This window comes from Medicago truncatula, chromosome 6 (genome assembly GCF_003473485.1).
Source record: "Medicago truncatula cultivar Jemalong A17 chromosome 6, MtrunA17r5.0-ANR, whole genome shotgun sequence".
NCBI classification, from domain to species: domain Eukaryota; kingdom Viridiplantae; phylum Streptophyta; class Magnoliopsida; order Fabales; family Fabaceae; genus Medicago; species Medicago truncatula.
This window is the reverse complement of record NC_053047.1, coordinates 7974427-7997025: the sequence shown is the minus strand read 5'-3', so window position 1 is coordinate 7997025 and position 22599 is coordinate 7974427. Positions and strand designations below refer to the sequence as shown.

The window sequence follows — 22599 nt, the reverse complement described above, 5'->3', positions numbered from 1 at the left end:
TTGATCAAGTAGATTTTTTATTTGAGCGTCTGATTATTTTAGAGAGGAAATTGTAAGTATTTTTGAAATGGCGTAAAATACAATTGACAATCAAGTAAAAAATAATATCTTGTTTGACTATAGACTCCTGTTTGTCAACCCTTGACCTAGAAAGTCATGAGTTTACTATGCTTTACTATGTGTAAATGCGTCAAATTTTAATCTTTATGATTTCTAATAACATGATTTTAAAAAAATCTCAATTTTGCAATTCTAAAGAAATAAAACATGTGAAATACACGCTGAAAATACGTTTGCAATTTGAAAATTGATTTTATGACATTGAGAACTTCACAATAACACAAGAAAATTACGTAAAAGTCCCAAGTGGTTGTTAACTACCGTTGAACTAACCGGCGACTGTAAACAACCCCTGGCTCCAGCGGCAGTTAACTGCCGCTACGTGCGTTCTGGGATGCAACGTCTTTTTCATCATTCAACATCTTTTTCATCATTCAACCTCTTTTTCCATCATTCAACTAACCTCTTTTTTCATCGTTCAACCTATTTTTTCAACATTCAACCTCTTTTTCCATCATTCATTCGACCTATTTTTTCAACATACATTCTCACATTTCCTCACATTCTCTCCTCCTCACTCTCATTTTCTCACATTCTCTCCTATTTACTCTCATTCTTCCTCTTTCTACTACAAAATGTTGGTTTGTCATCATTCGCCTTTCATTGAAATAAGCCTCTTTGAAAATTTGAAAATTTCAAAAGGTTTCTTTGAATTGGTTTTACCCCAGGATTTAGGGTTTAGGGTTTATGGTTTGTGTTTTTTTCCTTTGTTTTAACCCAAGCGGTAGTTAAATGTATTATTAAACAACAAGAGTGCAAAGGTGATGAGGAACAAAGATGACTCCACCTGTTAAGATGACTCCACCTATTGGAGAAGAGTATCCAGAAGTTCTAGGAATAAAGATGACTCCACCTATTAAGAAATAAATGTACGACGAGAGACAATTTTGACTCCACCTATTAATAAAATGTGATTTATATCTATTACTTGTGTTCCTTTATTTTAGTTTTTATTTGCATTTATTTATATGAAATACAAAAATTCAAATAAAAAATGTGTATTAAGAAAAGTCAGTTTTAAATCTAACGTGAATTCGAATAAAAATTGCGTAATGAATAAATACTGATTAAATCTAACGTGAATTCAAATAATTAAAATTGCGTAATGAATAAATAAATTTGAAAAGTGAATAAATAAGATAATTATTGTTCCATTCAAAACAACATGTATTATGCATATTCAACTATATATGTTGTCACATTACATTATATTCCGGAATGTATCTTCAACCTGCAACAATTGTCTTATCCCGGAATGGGGTAAATTCAAACTACCTAAGCATGACTCCAACATTCGATCGACATTTTAAATGATGGTATTCAAGTGTCAAAAGAATGAGGTGCATTCCTTGACACTTGAATACCATCATTATAAATGTCGATCGAATGCTGGAGTCCTGTCGTTTAACAAGTTTGAATTACCCCATTGAAAGAACCGGTAGCCGAGAATTGAGTGATGACGTGGCTTATTATCCAGTCGAGTGTTGATGAGCAAGTGTTGAAGCGATTGTCGCTAGCACCGCTCTTAATACTATTTAGAGTATGGAAAGTTGGTTTGTGTGAACATATATTTTAGTGCGATGTAAGTAATGAAATAAGAGTAAAGAGATCATTTGGTCGGGACTAAACTTCGTTAACTAATCGTTTAATGTCCTTTTCATTATTCGATTATATACTCAACATATTTTAATCATATCTCCATCTATTCTTCATTGTACGGTGACATGTTTGTCTAACGACACGGAATCTATTATATCAATAAACTTTTGATTCTAAGAAAAATAGTTGATTGATTTAATTCCAAATGACCGAGCAATGTGTATGAATGCAAACCTAACCCTATGTCTAGGCATTAGCATTTACCAGAGTAGTCAATAGCAGTGCTATAGCAGCTACGTGTAGTGTTGCAACAATGGACAAGTATGCTAGCCGTCGTAATGTGGCGACTTACATCTAACAACTCATTTATTACATTTGAAGTAAGTAAAAACATCTGGTTGTGCACCTTACATTTAACAACAAGGTGCAATATTGATCATGCATCAAGCTTTCCACGTCCTATACTAACATAATTAATCAAGCTGAAGCAAGAGGAAAAAAGAAACAAAACTAACCTAATCAAGTTTTCTAACTCCACGGGAGAATCTAAAATATGAATTGTTATATTCTTCTTCAGACTCAAGGAAGTTGGAACACTCATTGCGTACTTCATGGGATAAATCGTTGGATACCACCCAATCTTTTTTCAACCAAGAATTTTGAATGATTATTTTTATATTCTCTGTTCTAAATTTTAGTTTACGACTTTTGAGATTGTTTCCAATGTCAAGAAGTTCAAGATCAAGAACATGGGATGGGACAAGGAGTTTTGCTCTTATTTGTGGATATTCTACCGATCATCATCAAACTTGTCATTCTTGTTATTGTATATATTTTGATAAATGTTAATTTTTATCCCTATGACAGTGGAGGTTTGCCAGCTTATACAATAAATTGAAATGCCCAAATTCAATTCTTGAATGGAATACGACTAACCTCAGATCATGTACTATTTTAAACTTTGAAGGCTCGGAAAATGATCTTCGATTTGCAAAATATGTTTTAAAGAATGCGTATCTTTTACAAGAAATGACAATTGGTTTTAGTACTGAAAGAATGGTTTTGGAAAAAAGTGCAATTATAGAAGAATTGTCCTCCTATCCAAGGATATCTCAAGGATGTAAACTTTCATTTGAAGGAGCTGTTACTATTTAAGGAGCTTGAGGTCTGATTTTCTCACAGTTCTGTGCTTTCCATTTAATCTGTTTAGATGCTTTTAATTTAATTCATTCTGTTTTATTTTTGAATAAAATGTATTCGTTGTTAGTATCCAATGAACAGAAATTTGGTTGCAGTCATATGCTGTTGATTTGCATACATTTTTCACATGGTTCTGTTGAATGTAATCTTTTTATTCCTTTTACAGGGAATGCTTATTATTCATATGAAAAATGCTAAACATAGCGAAGAAAACCATCCCGAGCGCTTTGCGAATTTTTTTGATTGGCTAGTTAAACCACTACCCACCCTTTTTTCCGCTAAATCCGAAACATAACTATTCACCTCTCTCACACAAAGTTGCTTCAGGAAAAATTCGGGACATAAATTTCGGGACATATAGCAACACTGTATTCATATTGATTGGGTACATTAGATAACATGCATTTTTTCTTTGCAGAAATGTTAAACATTAACTTACAAAATTCACCCTTTTCATTAGCTTCAAGTTTTCATGAGGAACACTACGATTACGATAATGCTATTATCTAAGGATCTAATTGAACACACAATAACCCCATGTTAGACAAACCCATGGCTGTTCCACAGACTAAAGGCCGAACACAGCCAACTGCCGACATCACAGGCACAAAAAAGGAAGAAACCAAGATAAAAAGAGAAGAAAACTGCAGCAACAAGCCCACACAAATACACGCCTAGTGCATGCAAAAACCAGAAACAGAGTTGCACCCTAAGGTCTGGACACAACAGAAAACACCCACTGCCCAGCCTGAGATAAAGAACTAAATTCCCATGCCATCTCCATAAGCACTCCATTGGGTTTCGATTACACTTATAGAATAGACAAGTAAGAAGGTATTTTCAATGTACTCAAGCTCGAATGTTAACATAACACTTTTATCTTATCCACTCGCTCATCAATCTCCATGAAGAAGAATCATAGGACAAACATTATGACCCAACATTATACTATCCGTTCAACTTGTCCATGAAATATTTATAGAACAAACATTATGACCCGAATGCATCAAAGAAAATAGACTAGTTGCAGTCATTGGATCATATATAGCATTATTTCATAGCAATAGCGCAAAATAAAATTAAAAGCAACCAAACAGAATCATTATCGAGCCACAATGGCAGTCCTCCCTAGATTTTGTCCATACTAATGACTGTATTAATTTGTACATTAATAGCAATGTCCAAGCCGATATATGTTGTCGAGCCTATAAAACTTAATGATTGCATATTAGAAAAGAAACTAATGAAAAACACTGATAACTCTAGTATTGTTTACATCCTGGGACATGAAGACAATTCTTCTATAATCAGACATTTTTCCAAAAGCATTGTTTTAGTCGTAACGCCGATTTTCATGTCTCGTAAAAGCCTCACATTCTTCAAAATATATGTTGTAAATCGAAGATAATTTATCAAGCCTTGAAAGTTTAAAATAGTACATGATTTGAGGTTAGACGAAACACATTCAAGAACCAAAATTTGGTATTTCCATTCCTTGGATGAGCTGGTCATTATCCACCGTCAAAGAGATAAAAAATACATTTATAAAAATATGGAAAAAAAATGAACAAGTTAAACGACAAAACAAACATTTGGTATTTCAGTTCTTGAATGTGTTTGGTCTGACCTCATATCATGTTCAATTTCTAACTTGGAAGGTTTGGCAAATGATCTTCGATTGGCAAATGTCATCCTGTCCAAGGATATTTCCAGAATTATTGGGGTTTTTCATTACTTTCTATTCTAATATGCTGCAACCATTTAGTTTGATAGTTTGGACAAAATATATATGCTTGGCCTTCAGTATTTTTAAATTCTAGGGTGGACTACCATTATGGCTCGATGATGATTCTGTTTAGATGCTTTAAATTTTAATTTTAGTTTTCTGTATTGTATTGAAACGTGAGAATTGTTCCAAGCCATATTTGTTGACAGACGTGTTTGATTGTGCTTGTTGATACTATAATTTTTCCAAATCCTATTTGTTCAAATCATATAAGACACTTGATACAAAATTTGGAAAGAGACCTCAAACTAGGCAACCTTGTCCAACTTAAAAGCATTATTAAGTTTGGACAAGTTAGTTACTAATCTGAATTTAATAACCGTAATAGCGAACCTGTGTGATCTACATTACTAGTGTTATTGGTTAAGCATACGAGAAATGATTTACTCTTAATTAATTGTTATTAAGCATATGCAAATCAAATATCAGTTGAAGCGTCAGACCAAGTATTTCTATTTCATTTAACATTCAAATATTAAAATACAAAGTAACATATAATTCCCATGACAAGCCTTCCGAGGATACTGTCAAATGAAATAGCATCTCAGAAACTTTCATACATCATGAGGACTAAACAAAAACTTTGTACCTGCTAAGATGGGAGATTGGTGGAATAACAAATAGGACTGAAAACTGTTATGGACCAGGCGGCTGAACTCGGCAGAAGCTAGTCTGGCCTCTGTTCTATCTACTCTGGTGCAGCAGATGCGTTGGTCTGGATTCCTTATCCTGCTTCAAGTTTCTTGGTTAAAACTATGTCGCTCTTTGTTTGTTTTTACTTATTTAACACAGAAGAATAGGAAAAACAGAAATAAGACTATCCTAATCAAGTTTTCTAACTCCAAAGGGGAGAATCTAAAACATGAATTCCTATATTCTTCTTTAGTATTCTCCAAAGGGGATTAACTCCAAAGGAAGTTGGCACATTCATGGAAGATATTCTGAATGATATTTTTGTTATCTTCTTTGTTTTCCATTTTAGTCTATGGCATTTGTTTCTTCATCTTTGTTAGTATGAGCTTATTTCCAAGCAGCTCAAGAACATTGGATGGGACCAAGGGGTTCTATTCTTATTTGTGGATATACGGCTAATCATAGGATGCGAAGACGAAATTGTTGCTTCCTCTGAAGGATCCTACTTGGCAAATAATAATAATGATGATAATTAATACCTTAATTTTATTACTATTTATAAGTATGGTTTCAGTAATCATGTTGCTAAGTATGAATTTGTCCTACTGGAGATTGGTTGAATAACGAATAGGATTGAAAACTGTCCTGGACTAGGCGGCTGAACTCGGCAGAAGTTAATCTAGCTGCTGTTCTGTCAACATTATTAGCTCTGGTGTCACCCACAGTTGGTGCAGAAGATGCGTTGGTCTGGATTCCCGATCCTGCTTCAGGTTTCTCGGTTAAAACATTTTATAGAGAGATTCTTCAGTTCTGTCAATCTTCTGGTGTGGACAGCTTGATTTTAAACGATGTCAATCAATTAAGATCATCTTCCTTACCGTCGAAGTGTGTATCTTTGGCTTGAATTCTAGTTGTATCTGGCTTGAATGGCAGCCGATGGCGTGGGGGTAGTGATGTAGTGGTGAAAATCTTATTTTTTCATTCTCTGGTTGAGGGGAAGAATCCAAAAAAAAAAAAAAACAAGCATCCCATTTAGTTTGACGCTTGTTTGTTTGTTTGTTCCTCTCACAATTGTTGATATGACAAGAAGATAATGTATCTTGGCACTACGATTTCTAGGATTGACTTGTTTACGATTTAGTTTTTTCTTTGTCACAACTATTTTTGTTCATGGGATAGTGATATATTTCATTCATATGTTCGACAATATTATTGTGATGTTGATGATCTTGCTTTTTTTTTTTTTTTTTGAAGTAAAGTGTCTTAATATTTTTCCTTCGTGCTGGCTATGGCTTTTTATCAAATTAATGTTGACTATGAATCTTTGGTTCTAAGAATTGGTACTTTCAAAATTATATGACTTCAGATTTAATTGAAGGATAACAGAAAAATTACGGTTAAAACTATCGTATTTAATTGAAGGATAACAGAAAAAGAGATAGGTGAAAAAGGATAGCTTTAGAAAGAGCTGAAAAAGAAAAGCACAAGAATGTTCAGGCAACAAAAGAATATATACAATTCTTCAAGGCAGTAGCATTGAATTGACAGTTAACAGTGCCAGTCAAAAAATTCTGACAATAATGACATAATTCTCACTTTCAATGTAATAGAGCAAAATAAAATTAAAAGCATCGAAACATAATTATTGTTGAGTCGCAATGGTAATCTACCATATATGTTGTCTGAACTAACAAACTAAATAGTTGCAACATATTTAGAATATAAACTAATGAAAAAACCGACAATTCTAGTAACTATACTCATTCAAATGAAAGTTTACATCCTAAAGATATCCTTGGCCAGCAGGTCAATACTTCTTGAATCCTACTTTTTTTCCAAGTTGTTCTAGTAGTAATGCTGATTTTCATGTCCTGCAAGAGACTCGCATTCTGCAAAATATATTTTGTAAATCGAAGATCATTTTCCGAGCCTTGTAAGTTTAAAATAGTACATGATCTGAGGTGAGATGAAACACATTCAATAACTGATCTGAGGGGAGGGGATTAAAGAAAACGGAATTTAAGATACAAACACATCAAAAAAAAGAATTTTAGAAACCCTTTTTTGTTTTTTTGAGAGGAGGAGGGGTATTCGGATCTATTTTTTTGTATTATTTTGGCGATATGGCCGAGTGGTAAGGCGGGGGACTGCAAATCCTTTTTCCCCAGTTCAAATCCGGGTGTCGCCTGATCGATAAGAGAATTCAAATAGTTTATTTCGTTTTGTTGATATAGAAAACTTTTTCTTTTTTTCCAGCACAAGCTAGTGTAGGAATAAGGGACTAGTTTGATGCTAAATTCTAAGCATCGGGAAGTTTGTTCTCTAAAATGTTGTAAATATTTTCGTCTCAGATTCAACGAAAAATTCATTAGAGGGATGAAAAGGAATAGATCAATCGGGCATTTCCATTCCTTGGATAAGGTTGTATTCTTCGACTGTCAAGGAGATAAAAAACAACATTTATACAAAATATATGAAAGAAAAAAGAACAAGCAAACAAACAAATATACTACTCAGAAAACCTTTTTAATTGAAAGAATTTGAAGCTTGGGAGAATGGCAGAGCAGTTGTACTACTTGATCCCAATTATGATTATGAAATGAGTAAGGAGAAAACAACAGGTCAATATGAATTAAGTTTGAAAACACTTGAATGACTTGGATAGAATCCTTTTGATTTATGATTACCCGTAGAAACTTGATATTTTTAATGAGATTAAAGTGAGCATCTGCCATGTCAATACTAGCTCCAACCAATTTAGGTAAGGCCAAGGATTTCAACCCTTCAGATGTGTTGTTTCGACCAGGTTTCCTAGTACGGACAGTTACAGCATGCAAATCTTCTAGGTTGGGACAAGCAGAAAGAAAACCTATGTAATCATTCTGATTTTCAAAATAAACATAACTTAAATGCAGGATTTTGAGCGAGGGAAGATCAACACAAGAAGTATCATTTCCAATGTGTAAATCCATAAGTTTGAGAACAACAAGGGTTTGAGAGATTTATGGGATTCAAGGTGTGGAAATCCATATGAAGATTAATTTCCTCAACACTACGCTGTTTTGCGGCTTCAATCCATGCATTGAATATGCGACTATCTTGCTTGCAGTTTCTGATAGGACAGTTGAGCAGAAAAGTTTTGAGGGGTTTGTTCCTTGAAAGATGAGAGAGAATGAGAGTGTCTACAAAATGGCTGAAGCGATAGAAGGTGTCTTCCACCTGTTGCTTAGATAGACCGCAGTTCTTCAAACGAAATTCAAAGTGGAGAGCAGGGAGTGAATAGCAGAGTCCGGTCCATCGCTTGGAAAGTACGGTTGTAGAGAAAGCGAGTTTAGTTGGGAGAAAAGAGAGAATGTGAGACAATAACTCATCCGGTAAATCGCTGATTCTATCCACCATCATCATCGTTGAGGCAAAGGAAGGAAGCAATGGAAGGGTTTGGGAGAGCGGTATTGCAGATTAGTCAAATAGAGTGAAGGAAGGGTTTTCAACGGCATATGAATTAGGGTTACTTCTATTTATAAGATGAAAGATTACGGAATATAATTATTTTATTTTATTTTTGGTAGAAAAGAGGGCAAAAGCCCATACCGAATCTAAATTATATTGGGGAACAAGTAAACCTAAAAATAATATTTAAAAAAAAAGTATAAACATATAAAATCCGTCAAAAAGGACATCGTAAACCAACACATCATTCTTAAACCAAAACAATTAAAACCGAACACCTCATTAAAATAATTAGAATCAATTTTCTACTTATTATATATTAAGATTTCTCTCTCCACTTTCTTTCTTCAACAACACCACCGCCCACTCAATGACTATCTAAACCGCGAGATGCATAGAAGAGAAGGTTTTGAGTGGGAAAGAGATATAAAAGGAAAAAGAAGAGTACATAGAGGGAGAGTCAAATCTCGACGGTGGTGAGCGATTAGAGTTTGCCAGTGTTATGGAGAGAGCAGGAAACCATTATATTAGGGTATTACTATTAATATTATTAATTGAACGGTTGTTTTCAATCCTTTAACATTTGGTGTTGTTATGATGAGAATCATGGTGAGAAAGCATAGATGAACTGATGATGATTAGGGTTGTTGTTATTCTTGAGAATTTAAAAGTGAGAGAACAAAACTAGGGTAATAAAATTGAGACTTTAACCATGTAAAAACCTTGAGTTTACAAGCCGCACTTCGAAATGTGCAATATTTGAAAGGAACCCCACGTAGAGGAATTTTGTTCGAAAGGAATGGAAGTTAATTGATGCGGACTATGAAGGGTCAATTGTGGATAGGAGATCACTACAAGATATTGCACTTTCCTAGGTGGGAACCTTGTGACTTGGAAAAATAAAAAACAAAATGAGGTATCCAGATCTTAGTGCTGAAGCAAAGTTCAGGGCAATGGCACAAGGGATATGTGAATTACTATGGCTGAGAAACATCTTGAAAGACTTAAGGATAAAGATTGATAAACCAATGAGGCTCTATTGTGATAATAAATCTGCTATTAGCCTAGCCCATAATCCAGTGCAGCATGATAGAACCAAACATATTGAAGTTGACAGACATTTTATCAAAGAAAAGTTAGACAGTGGTCTAATTTGCACTCCATACGTCTCTTCCCAAGGCAACCTTGCAGATCTTCTAACAAAGGGGTTGAACAATAATAACTTTGAAAAATTTGTTTCCATGATGGGAAAGATTGATATTCATTCACCAGCTTGACGGGGAGTATTGTAAATAGTTTATTTTAATTATTATTAGTGATTAGTTGTTTTGGGTCCATTAGTTTATTAGTCTTGCCCATCAAGTTATATTAGCCTATTAGTGGTTGTAAATTATTCAGAACTTCGAAATATATTTAGTTTTCACACTGTTGGAACAAAATGTGTTTAACATTACCCTTTTGAGTTTTAATGATAACAAAGTATTAAAAAATGTCAATTATATATGCTAATATTTGTTCAAGGGTGCAGGACCATAGACAAAAATTTGAATGTCTTAAATCAAGCATAGGTTCTGGAAGAACAAATGAAAGCAATTGAATCTACAAAAAGGAAGCTTGTGTTGCAAGAAAGCATCTGAAGAAAAGAGGTTCTGAAGATCATCAGAAGCTGACGTCATCAGAAGCACTGTTATCAGATGTTGTTCACCTGAAGCTGAAGATCATCAGAAGCTGAAGAATGGAAACTAAAGTTAGTTAAATGTTGTCATTCTGATTTTGCATAAATGCAGAAGGAATAGAAGCTTTGAGCAACGACTAATTCAGAGGAATTTAAAGGCATTGGATGCTTATTCACCGAAGAGGATTAGAAAAGGACAATGGTACAATTGTACAACCACTATCTCCACTACTCTGTTTTGTGTCTGCAATAGTACAAGACAATAGTTGTGACTACGTTGGTAATTCTCTATACATGGAATGAATTTGAAATTGTTCCCTCTTAGGACAATAACCAAATCAAGCAACCGATCATTGGTGATTTGATCAAGCTTCAACAACGACTCTTTTGATGTGTTGGCAATCAACAACGTCTCTTTCACACCTTTATATAAATGAGTGAGCACTTGAAGATTTCCAAGAGACTCACAACAATTTTACAAGTGCCAAAACTCTGATGAAATTGTTTCACATCAAAGTTCACTTAGAATTTCTTAACAACTTTCATATCTTAGAAATTTTAGAGTCTTAAGAGTCTGTATCTGATTTGTATTGTTAACACCACTGATTGTATATCAAGTGTTCAACCTCAAACAATTTTCTTTGTAATCTGTTTGAATAGAATTTTCTTGCAGTTGTGCTTGAGCATAGGAAGTCTCTTGAAGTTGTGCTTGAGCAATATGAAATCTCTTACACTTGTGCTTGAGTTAGTTTGAAGTGTTTTGCTATTTTGAGCATTAAGCATTAATTTGTAATCAGATATTGATTTTAGTGAAATCTCCTTATAAGTGCAATGAGGAGTGGACTACTTCCGGTTTGTGGAAGGAACCACTATAAATTGCTTTATGTCTTTCTTATTTCTCTCTCTCTCTCTCTCTCTTTACTTATCCCCTGCAACTAGACTTTGATCAGTACTTCAGAAGCTAAATTCTATCAAGTTCTGAACAGTGAATTCAGTTTTAGGTGAAGAAAAAGAAAACACAATTCAACCCCCCGCCCCCCCTTCTTGTGTTTTTATAACCTTCACAAACAAGGTGTGGTAATACAAAAACAGATGAAATTGCTCTACACGTTCTGTAACTTATAATGATTATAAGTTTGCATTTATTTTTATTTTTTTACAAGTTTGATTAGTTTGGACATAATGATATAATAACCGTATATTTGTGTAATGCATATATGTTATGATGTTTATAAGTTTGTTTTTTTGGCATTTTTTGGCAAGTTTGATGAACGACATAATGTGGTATGTTACATAAAGTTTGATGAATTTGTTATATTAAATTTTATGAATGCTTGAGTTTAATTTATCATATATGCTTAAGTTTAATTTGTGATAATGTAAGGGTTAGAACATTGCTCCATAATTTTGGCATAATGATAACCATAATGTAGAATAACCATAATGTGATAATGTAGTTAGATTAGATTTGATGAATGCATAAGTTAGATTAGGATAATGTAGTTAGAATAGGTTTGATGAATTCATAAGTTAGATTAGGTTAGAACCATTGTTCCACGTATTTATGTTTTTTTAAATTTATTTTGTACAGATATGGATAGGGAGGATAGGATGCGGAAAGGTAAAGCGGCGAGTACCGCTAGCGCTCAGAGAGAAAGGTTCGAAGATTTTAGCTGCAAAACTCATCCAAACGAGTGTTGAGAAGCTAGAAATCGAAGGTTCGAGCCCTAGAATATCAACTTAGCATTAGAACATCTAATTAGTTTATTCATATCAGAATCATAAAACATGTAACCAACTCCTTCTCGGTCATAGCAATTAAACACACATTGTTGACTCATTACGATAGTAACTGAATTCTTTGAGATAAAAAGAAATAAATTTGATTGATTGACGTTCTAGTTCGTCAAGGGATTCTTGTGTCAAAATAATATAATGAACGGATAGAGGCAACGATGGCGTGTGGTGTTTCAGCACGGTGGCAGTGCAATCGTCACGGCAAAGCGAAAGGTGCATGTAGGCATGTTAGCACTCCAATGCTCAAATCAATGTATAAAATGAAGTTGAATGTGTAAAAGTGTGCGAAATGAATCATACCTTCAGGGTGACTCGGAGTCACCCTTACATAGGAGAAGGAGGCGTTTATCGGCTTCCTTGAAATGCAGCGATCAGGGAGCCATTGGAGGTCATGTGTACGGTGCAAGAAGTGTGGGGTTGTGCTTCAGTGCGAAGGTACGCACCGGAACTAGCATGCTCACTCAGGACGTAATGTCATGTTTCGAGGGTTTTGGGTCCTTGGTCATCATGGGATTGATGCTCTAGCATGTCCATAACAACTTTCAAGCAGAGAAGCCTCTACAATAACATCCTTTCCACTTGACCATTCACAGTTACTAATTTCAAACTTTTTGAGAACTAGTAAGAAAGTGTACAACAATCAAAGGAAGGTCCATTACAAAATCGATACCAAACAACTTCATGTGTTTCAGATATCCTAAATGACCAAATTTGGTGCGCACTTTGATGGTTGTGGACATCTTAAGCATCAATTCCAAATTTTCTAGGGTTGAGATCCATATATTTTGAGACGAGCAACATCATGCTTGTTTTTGATCACCAAAGAAAACATTTGCAACATCTTTTAAATTGAACTATTATTATTATTATTAGTAAAGAGAAGTGCCTTGCACACAAATTTTACAAAGCGCTTCCCAAATTTGGTAAAGAGCACAAATTATTGTTTTAGAAGAAGCTAAGTTCATTGACATTGTTTAATTCAAGATTCTAATCTTTTAGTTTTCAAAATCAAATAATTAAAAATCTCGAACAGTTAATCCAACGGTCAATTTTGTAATAATATCAACAAGAATAAATGATTATATCGTATAGTAACATTCCCCTTTTCTAACATAACTCCGTGCACAAATCTATATGTTTCCTTCATCCCACCTAATTGCACTAATGCAACCTTGATCCCACCTAATTGCATTGTAAATGACAAGCTTATCTCATCCTCGTCAATTTCCAAGGTAAAAAATTAATATACAACTTCTATCTTTGTATATCTCATATCTTCTCTCTCAATTGATCTTCATTCATCTTCTTGAATCTTCTTGAATACTTACTTCTTTCCTACTCAATTTTTTATTTTTCGCCAAAGAAATAAAATTCATGGCATTATGATAGGTTCCACAAATGCACGGTTCTATCAAGTAGTAAAAAAAGTATCAATCAATAGGGAGTTTTATATAACTACCAATCTAATTCTCAGTTTGATTAGCTGTAAAGGAGTAAGTTTGTTTTGTACAATCTAGTTCTTTTGTTTTGTACAAATTTAATCATTTATGTTAAAAATGATAATATTTTATCATTTTTTATGAGATTTTTTCAATGAATTATAATTTTCTAGATTTGTATAAAGAATATTTTGGTTTGTTTCTGAGTTTGATGAAATATTTTTGGAGTTTTATTATTAAGAGAAAACTTAGGTACAATTCCTTAGGTGCTTTTCGTATGGTTCTTAACTAAAAATACCATGATTTCCTCAAATCTATAATTTTCTCAAAGTTTGTTATATCCAAAAAATATGTATTTTTAGTTAAAAACCAAACGAAAAACACCTAAGGAATTGTACCTAAGTTTTCTCTTTATTATTATTATTTTCATAAAAATGGATAACTATGTACCTAAGTTTTCTCTTTATAAAACTATGTTGACATTTTATAACAGAAGAAACTAAATCAAAACAAAAAAAAATACAAAGGATGAAAGTGTTACCTAAAATTTAATTACGAGACAAATTGTGTAATTTAGCATGTTTTTTAATATATCTCAAAATAATTGTCAATTTAGAATAGCAATACATCATTTAATTTTATTTTTTTATGTGGCCCTTTTCTATCAATAGACTTTGGTGGCATGCTGCTAAAATTCCTCCTGCAAACCCATGATGTGAGTGTTTGGTTCGCAATTGGGGAGGTAGGGATGGCAATTGGACCCATGTTCAATGAATACCCGCATAAAATATCCACAATGGGTAGGGTAAAATCCCGCTATCATGGGTCTGGAGACGGGTTCGGATAATACCCACGAATTTAAATGGGTATGGGCACGGGTAAGGGTACTATACTGCCCAGCCCTGTAACCCCGCATATACATATTTCTTTAATATCATAAGTAATTTATTTATTTTTAGTGTATAATTAAATAATTAATTTAGCTATTTAAGCCTAAACTAAAACCTAAACCAATAAACTGTTTACTATAGTAACAACTCCATTCTGCCGGTGTACAATTTTTTAGAGATATTTTGGATGTTTTTAATTTGACTAAATACTACGATTCGTATTATTTTATTAGTTAATTTTAAAAGATTTTGATCATAATTTTATTTCAATTGTGATGTTTTCAGAGATCGACGAATGACAAACACATATCTAAGCTGCTTATTTTATCTCAAACTGGTTCATATATTTTGCACAACAAGACATGAATCAGTGAATTAACATTGGAAGAAAAAAAAAAAGGAACAATGTTGAATTAAAATAAGATAATAATAAGGTCGTTGACATCAACAAAGTAGTAGTAGGAGTGATTTTTAGATGTAACAAATAAGAGTGATAGATAATATAATAATAAAAGTTGTTTTTTTATTTTTTGAACAAGTAATAATAAAAGTTGTTACAAGAAAAATATAACAAAATAATAATAAAAAATGTTACAAGAATAAGATAACCTAATAATAATAAGATTGTTACAAAGATAATATCATTTAATAATAATAAAAGTTGTTACAAGGTTAATACTGAGATTTAAAATTAATTTAAGGATAATTATGGCAAGGCGATAAAATTTTAAAGAGATTTGCTCCCCTCCCCTTCTAAAAATTGAACCAAACACTTCAAATTAAAAATCTCCCCTCCCCTTCAAAACTCTCTAACCAAACGAACCTTAAGGAAACAACTATTTAACCGTACATAAAATAATAAAGTACAAAAATTATTTTAGATCAAAATTATTTTATTTAAATGAAGCATCAAAATATTGGTTTGGACCTTGGGCTTGTTGTGTGAGCCTTTTAGTATAAATAGCAACCAAGTTATACGATTGGTGAATTTATTCAATCCCTTAGCTATGAAGAAAAGAAGGAAACTACGAGAATCTAAGGAAAAGTGGTTTCATTATTCAGCTTCTTCTTCTACGGTTCAGGTTAATTGTTACTCCCAGGAGGCACTCTACAATTGTGAAAACGATTTGGTCGATAGAATAAGTGATTTACCAGATGAGTTACTGCTTTACATTCTCTCTTTTCTCCAAACCAAACTGGCTTTTACTACGTCCATTCTTTCCAAGCGGTGGACCGCACTCTGCTATTCACTCCCTGTTGTTGAGAGCTTCCGGAGTTTTGTCAATAATGTCATCCTCTCTCCTCTTTCAACCAACAAACCCATCAAAAAAATTTCCCTCAAGTATGACTTTAGATACCACCCAGAAAATAGTAGATTTAACGTGACAAATTGGCTCCAAGAGGCAAAAAAACCTCATATAGAGGAAATTCATCTCACTTTGCCTTTCCACACCTTAAAGCATGTTATTTTCGTCTCGCAAACTCTTGTTGTTCTCAAACTTCAAAGTTTATATGTTGGAAAGGATACTTCAAGTGTTCATCTTCCATCACTCAAAACCCTAAATCTGACATCAGTTTCTTTTGAAAATCGGGATGATTACATAAATTTTCTCAATGCTTGTCCTATCCTAGAAGATTTGCATGCTGAACTTATCTATTTTATGAGACATGATGAAAACAATGCAGCAGAAGAAGGGCTTAAACCCTTGACATTGCCTATGTTGGTTAGAGTGAGTATAGGGATAATGGATGGTCTGTTTAATGGTATTAATAATGTCAAGTTTCTACGCATAGTCATGGAATGCACAGGAGCGTTCTCTTTGAAAGCCATTCCACTCTTTCCAAACTTAATTTCCATCGAACTACTGTTTCCTAGTTATTCATATATTTGTTGGTATGGTGTAGTAAAACTGCTCCGCCATTGTCCCAAGCTTCAAATTCTTTTCATTAAAAAGGTATTTTTGTTTGCTTGTTCTTTTGTTTTTTCTTATATTTTGATAAATGTTATCTGATAGATCATTATGACGTCTTGCGATCGATGTTGTATATATTTTGATAAATTTTAATTTTTATCCCTTTGACAGTGGAGATATAGGTTTACCAGCTTATACGGGGAATTGGACTGCCCATATCCGGTTCTTGATTGCGATACATCTAACCTCAGATCATGTACTATTTTAAACTTTGACGGCTCGGATAATGATCTTCGATTTGCAAAATATATTTTAAAGAATGGGAGTCTTTTACAGGAGATGAGAATTGGTGTTACTACTGAAGGAATGGTTTTGGGAATAGATGAAATTATAGAAGAATTTTCCTCCTATTCTAGGATAACTCAAGGATGTAAATTTATTTTCGTTTGAAATAAAGTGCAATCTATTAAGGAGAGTTTTCTCATATTTCTGATTCTGTGTATACTAATTGATTTTCTCACAGTTCTGTGCTTTCCATTTAATCCTGTTTGTTATCAGATTTGTTTGATTGTGCAAATTACTGGAATATGTTGGCATTATTAAAGAGCTTGTGATATTCTGACTGTTATCATATACTTGTGAGTTTAATTCATTCTGTTTTATTTTTGAATAAAATGTATTCGTTGTTAGTATCCTTGTTAACCGAACAGAAATTTTGATGCAGTCATATACTGTTGATTTGTATACATTTTTTCACATGGTTCTGTTGAAGGTAATCTTTTTATTCCTTTTTATAGGGAATGCTTATTATTCATGTTGATTGGGTAATCAAATACATTTTTTCTTTGCAGAAAAGTTAAACATTAAGTTACAGCTTACTGAAAATTATTGTTTACACTGCAGCTTACTAAAAATTAATAGTGTGATATAGAAAGATGAAGGGCTCATATTAAATTCCAAAGTAATTTACATAGTGTAGAAAAATAAATCTCTTGTTGGAATAGACTAGATTTGAGTCCATTTTCTTCAATCAAACGTATAATGTTCATTTACATGTTATGTTCTCATGGATGCACCTGCCATGAAATTGTAACAAGTAGTGTACATACCGACATTTTAAACTCATTAGATTCTATTCAAACATTCTAATATTAAGAAGAAAAAGATTAAGAAAAACGACTTTTTTATATTAAAAGGGGGCTAATCTCCAAAAAGAAAAGATTAAAGAGGTAAATTAAACTTAATCACGTAGCATTGGAAAAAAAAATACTTTTCTCAAGATAAATAGATAGATAGACTAGTTTTTAGGACTCAATAGGTCATTGTGTTTTTTTATAAGAAAATTAAACTAAAATGGGTGCAATTAGGGGTGTACAGTGAAAGGGTTATTTGATCCATATCCGACCGTGTCAATTTTTAGATCCGAACCCGATCAAAAATTTAATCAAATTCGGTGAAGTACAAGTTCAATAAAGACAGAACAATACTAAGACAACACTAGATTGGTCCCAAGACAAGTAAACAAAAGGCATTTTTTACAACAAAAAAAAAATTACTCGAAGAATTATTTTAATCATTGACAACAACAAAATTCTATGAATCGCATATAATCATATGATAATATCAATCCTTTCAAAAAAAATTGTCAAAATTATGCATGCATACACATACATTCTGCTATAACAGACAAGCATTCAGTTAAAGTATTGGTGACTCGAGTTTAGCATTATATACCATGCCATATGTTCAAAGAAACTTTGTGGATCTAATAGCACTTATGATATGTAAAAAAGCTAAAAGAGGGACCTCTCTTAAATGAGCAAACCTTCTTCTGAATGAAGTCTGCCACAGACTCAAATTTTATCAGCTTTGGATCAATGTAGAAACTCATTCTCTTTAACATCTTGCCCTTTTCCAAAAAAAATTCAGCTAAAAGTAGCTCCTGCTTGTCGCCATTAATGTTTTGAAACTTCACAATCTGGAGGGCAGATATCAGACACTCGGGTACAGCAGCTAAATTCAAACGCTCTTTGTCAAACATTCGTATTTTCTGTCCATTAATCATCAAACAAAGTTAAAAAAGAGCAGCCATAGCAAAGTTACTACTTCCATTGAACAATTGTTTTGAATACTAACCTTGAGAACAATTGTCTTGAGAACCGGTGACCGTTGAAGTAGGCCTAAAACAACTTCAATACTAACTAAGCCAATCTCCAAATGGATCAAATTGCCCAATTCAGGAAGAGCATTTACAGGATAAACAACCTCTGATTGAGTAAGGACCTAGATGACATAAAGAAACCGATTTTATATTGTGACAGAAGAAATAAACTTTGATCTCAAGAATTCAATATTTGACATATTACAAATTTAGTGTTAGAAAAACATAAACAATATACTTACCTCTGACCCTTCAAGTTTGATACACTTCACTTGATGAAAATGATGAAAAAGTTGAAAAGCAAAGCAGTATGTATTCGGAATGATGTTCTCACATTCTTTTAAACTGATTTTGACAGAGGCATTAGATAGAAAACCGCAACCTGACAGGTTAATTTGATGTGATATTCCATCCCCATAGTAACTGAATTCTTTGAGACACGAAGCATTGAATTTGATCGATCGCCCGGGTAGATCAATAAAGTCTTGATGTATGAAAATAACTTCAAGTAGTGAAGCTTCTACATTAAGCTCCTTTCCAATTGACCAATCACAGTTTTTGATCACAAATGTTTTTAAAGTTGGTAAGCTAAGTGTAAAAATATCAGAGGAGAGGTCAAAAAAGATACCGAACAACTTCAGATGTTTCAAATGTCCAAAATGAACCGAATTGGTGGGAACGTTGATGATGGTGAACATCCGAAGCACAAATTCCAATCCTTCTAGCAATGTTGAATTTAAAAGATAACTGGATGTGCTATCATAAAATGGTATTTTGAAAAAAGGTGAATGGATCTTTAGATTTTTTACTCCCCTCTTTAAGATGTGAGAGATCCATGTGTTGAGATGATCAATATCATGCCTGTTATCGATCACTAAAGAAAACCTTTCCAGCATACTTGAATTTGGATTATTTTGTTGAGTAAGAAGTAGTGCCTTGTACACAAATTTTATAAAGTGCTCCCCAAATTTCTTTCCACCACCAACTTTCACTTCCCTCAATTCTGTAGGCCTCAAATTTGTTCCATTATTGTTGAGTACATGATGTTCAATATAACACTCCTTGCACAAAATAAAATCAGCAAAGCCGACCTAAAACCACAGCGTGTGACCGTTATTACAAGGGTCGGTCAGTTTAGTACCACAATTTAAAAAGGTTATATGTTTGTCTTGATTCAGCAAGACATTATTCAAGTCAATATATATTTGGTATTTAACAGGATTAAAATGCTCATTTACCCCACAAAATTAAACCAACGTAATCATAAATTAATTTACAAATAACTAACATTTTGGAAAGAGAAAAAAGAAACAGTTTGTTGATAATAATATTAAAAAAAAAATGTTTAGCATGAAATAAGACAAGGGGAAGAATAGAAAAGTGACCTTATCAGAGACATAGAACTCCCAGTTACATTCATCTTTGCAGCGAGTGCAATTTTGAATAGAATGAGACTCATCGTAGTAGAGACCATCATCAATGTCCATCTTAGTGATGAATGTCCAGTTCTTAGCCCATTTCTTTGATAAAACAGAAGTTCTAACTGCATCTCTTGTTGGCAGAAAAGATAAGATTTGACCTATAAGCTTTGGTGATAGCTTTCTGTGGATTATGTCTTCTTCAAACTCCATGCTTTCCTTTGTCTAATTCTAATATCAAACACAAAAAAGAACATCATTGTGTGAAAGAAAACAAACATTGATGATATCCCACTTAGACATAAATAGTCCACAACACTAGCCATAAAATTTGCATAAAATCCCACTTAGACATTCATAGATTCTAATTTATTTTATTTTTTTATAATATATTCAGTACCCTTAATGATATCTTTAACCAAAGCAACAACAGGGTCAACTTTAGCAGCACTTATAACTCCAACACTCAAAACAATTCCAGGGAAGGACCAACTACACTTACACCTTTGATCTACAACCAAACAGCACAGTGAAGCCAAAACATTTTAAATTCCTTCCCTTTTTTCTAAATTTCAAAGAAGTGAGATGAACACCAGCACAAAGACAACATTACTGAGAATGAAAAGATTTAACGCCAACACAACAAAACAGATTGAGCACCAACATAACACAACGAAAATTGAGATTGAGTGAATTGAAAAACTGAAAAGCATATCAAACTCCAAAATATCACTAATTGAATTGAAACTAACAACTACTTAGGTTTCCTCTACTACCAATTGACCTAGTTATATATTTATACCGATCAATCTACAAGAGCAAGATAAGGGTATAAATTTAGCATAACAAAACTCAGAAATGAATTGATTGACAAAAACATAATACGAAAGCAATTAAGTTAGATACTACCAGAAAAATCTCATAACCACAAGAAAACAAAGTTCTGTGTTAGATACTACAAAACTTGTTATGAAAATCTCATAACCACAAGAAAACAACATCTGAAGCCATGATGGTTATTAAATAGTAATATCCAGTCTATACATAATCAAACAAAGCTATGTGTTACATACTACAAAACTTGTTATGGTTTACTTAAACACACATTCTACTCTGCTAATACAAACAAGGATTCACAAATTCATGTTGTTCAATGGGATCAAGAAGAAAATTAAAGTTTGTGCTTTATCACCAACAGACTCGGTCACAAATTCATGTTGTTCAATGGGATCAAGAAGAAAATTAAACATATCCATATCACAGTCACATATGAAGCACGGATACGGACACGGATACCGAACACTAACACGCCGACACAACTAATAATTTGAAAAAATCACATAATTCAGCGTAATTACAAGTGTCGGTGTCGGGACACGCCTAATCCGAAGAGTGTGTGCTCCATAGGTCACAACCAGTAACATTAGTACAATAATTATTTTTAGAGAAGGGAAAAATATGTTCATGGAAAACAAGAATCCCTATAAATAAAAATTATGCAAGCCATAAACAACATACCAAAGAAACATAGAGAAAGAGGGAACCTGAGAGTTGTTCAAGCGTGATGACAACGGAACAAAGCTGCTGATAAAGGATTTCACGACCCTGGCAAATGAAAATCACAATGTGAACGAAAGAACTTTGATACAGGTTAATTGAAGAAGAAAATGAATTCGTTGTTACCGTGCAGGAAAAAGGAGAAGGCACCGAATCGCAGAATGTGAATCTTTCTTGATAGTGAAGATGCAGAAACGGTGATGGAATTTGAGTTTCAAGGTGGAAAAGGATTTTGTTTCTTGTGTTATAGAAAGAGGGTTTATTTTGTTTGACGGTGGAATTTGAGATGGAGAATGAAAAAGGGTGAGAGTTTGTTTGTTTTCTTGAAAGAGGCGGGAAAAAACTTGGGCTTGAATTTTTCAGTTTGGGCAACTCCATACAACTTTAAACTACCATGCTGAACTCTAAAAAATTTATATTGGATCCCACAACTTTACATCACATATTAATATTATTATATTCATATTTAATTTTATTATTACAATTTAAAATATTAATTTAATTAATATTAATATGAAAATAATTAAAAATAAAATAAAATATAAATTTTTATAACAATAATTGAAAATTAACATTAAATTCATGACATACATAATTAAAAATGATAAAAATAAATATAGTGTCTTTTACTAACGGCTAGTTTGACTAAAATCCATACTACATAATATTAAATTGGCTTAAATATGTAAAAGATTTATGTAAGTTCGCGCAATTTTTGTTTTCGTCCCTGTAAGATTTTTTTTCTAAAATAAACCTTGTATATTCTTAAACTTTTGGAAAAGGTTCTTGCCATCAGCTTATGTTAACAAAAACGCCATTGTGGCTAACGGAGCACAGGTGGCAGACAATGAGTTGGCATATTTGATGAGGTGGCATGCGAGATGATTAGTTGTATAAATACAGGGACTAAAATCAAAAACGTAAATTACCACAGGGATAAAATTAAAAAACGAAAACATCA

The 22599-nt window shown here is 33.1% G+C and overlaps 2 protein-coding genes and 1 non-coding gene across 3 annotated transcripts; 2 read left to right on the top strand and 1 right to left on the bottom strand.

Moving 5' to 3' along the window:
* Positions 1–7455: 7455 nt before the first annotated feature.
* TRNAC-GCA (transfer RNA cysteine (anticodon GCA)) lies at positions 7456–7526 on the top strand. Its single transcript has one exon. It is a non-coding gene; the product is annotated as a tRNA-Cys (tRNA).
* An 8070-nt stretch (positions 7527–15596) lies between these two features.
* LOC25495678 (F-box/LRR-repeat protein At1g55660) lies at positions 15597–17105 on the top strand. Its single transcript, XM_013595907.2, has 3 exons — positions 15597–16544; positions 16674–16932; positions 17026–17105. The coding sequence occupies exons 1-3, from the start codon at positions 15597–15599 to the stop codon at positions 17103–17105; spliced, it is 1287 nt and encodes a 428-aa protein (XP_013451361.2).
* Positions 17106–18109: 1004 nt separating this feature from the next.
* On the bottom strand, positions 18110–21941 carry LOC25495677 (FBD-associated F-box protein At5g22730). The gene is made up of 6 exons (XM_039835129.1): positions 21765–21941; positions 21626–21686; positions 20049–20312; positions 18906–19754; positions 18639–18785; positions 18110–18552 (listed from the first exon to the last, which is right to left on the bottom strand). The coding sequence occupies exons 3-6, from the start codon at positions 20292–20294 to the stop codon at positions 18268–18270; spliced, it is 1527 nt and encodes a 508-aa protein (XP_039691063.1). The 5' UTR covers positions 20295–20312; positions 21626–21686; positions 21765–21941; the 3' UTR covers positions 18110–18267.
* Positions 21942–22599: the final 658 nt, after the last annotated feature.

Coding starts and splice junctions, on each gene's coding strand:
- LOC25495678 (XM_013595907.2), top strand. CDS start 15,597: ATGAAGAAAAGAAGGAAACTACGAGAATCTAAGGAAAAGTGGTTTCAT. Junction 16,545..16,673: donor AAATTCTTTTCATTAAAAAG/GTATTTTTGTTT, acceptor TCCCTTTGACAG/TGGAGATATAGGTTTACCAG. Junction 16,933..17,025: donor TTCTAGGATAACTCAAGGAT/GTAAATTTATTT, acceptor ATTTTCTCACAG/TTCTGTGCTTTCCATTTAAT.
- LOC25495677 (XM_039835129.1), bottom strand. CDS start 20,294: ATGGAGTTTGAAGAAGACATAATCCACAGAAAGCTATCACCAAAGCTT. Junction 19,755..20,048: donor AGTTCTATGTCTCTGATAAG/GTCACTTTTCTA, acceptor CTGTGGTTTTAG/GTCGGCTTTGCTGATTTTAT. Junction 18,553..18,638: donor TCAAGACAATTGTTCTCAAG/GTTAGTATTCAA, acceptor ATTAATGGACAG/AAAATACGAATGTTTGACAA.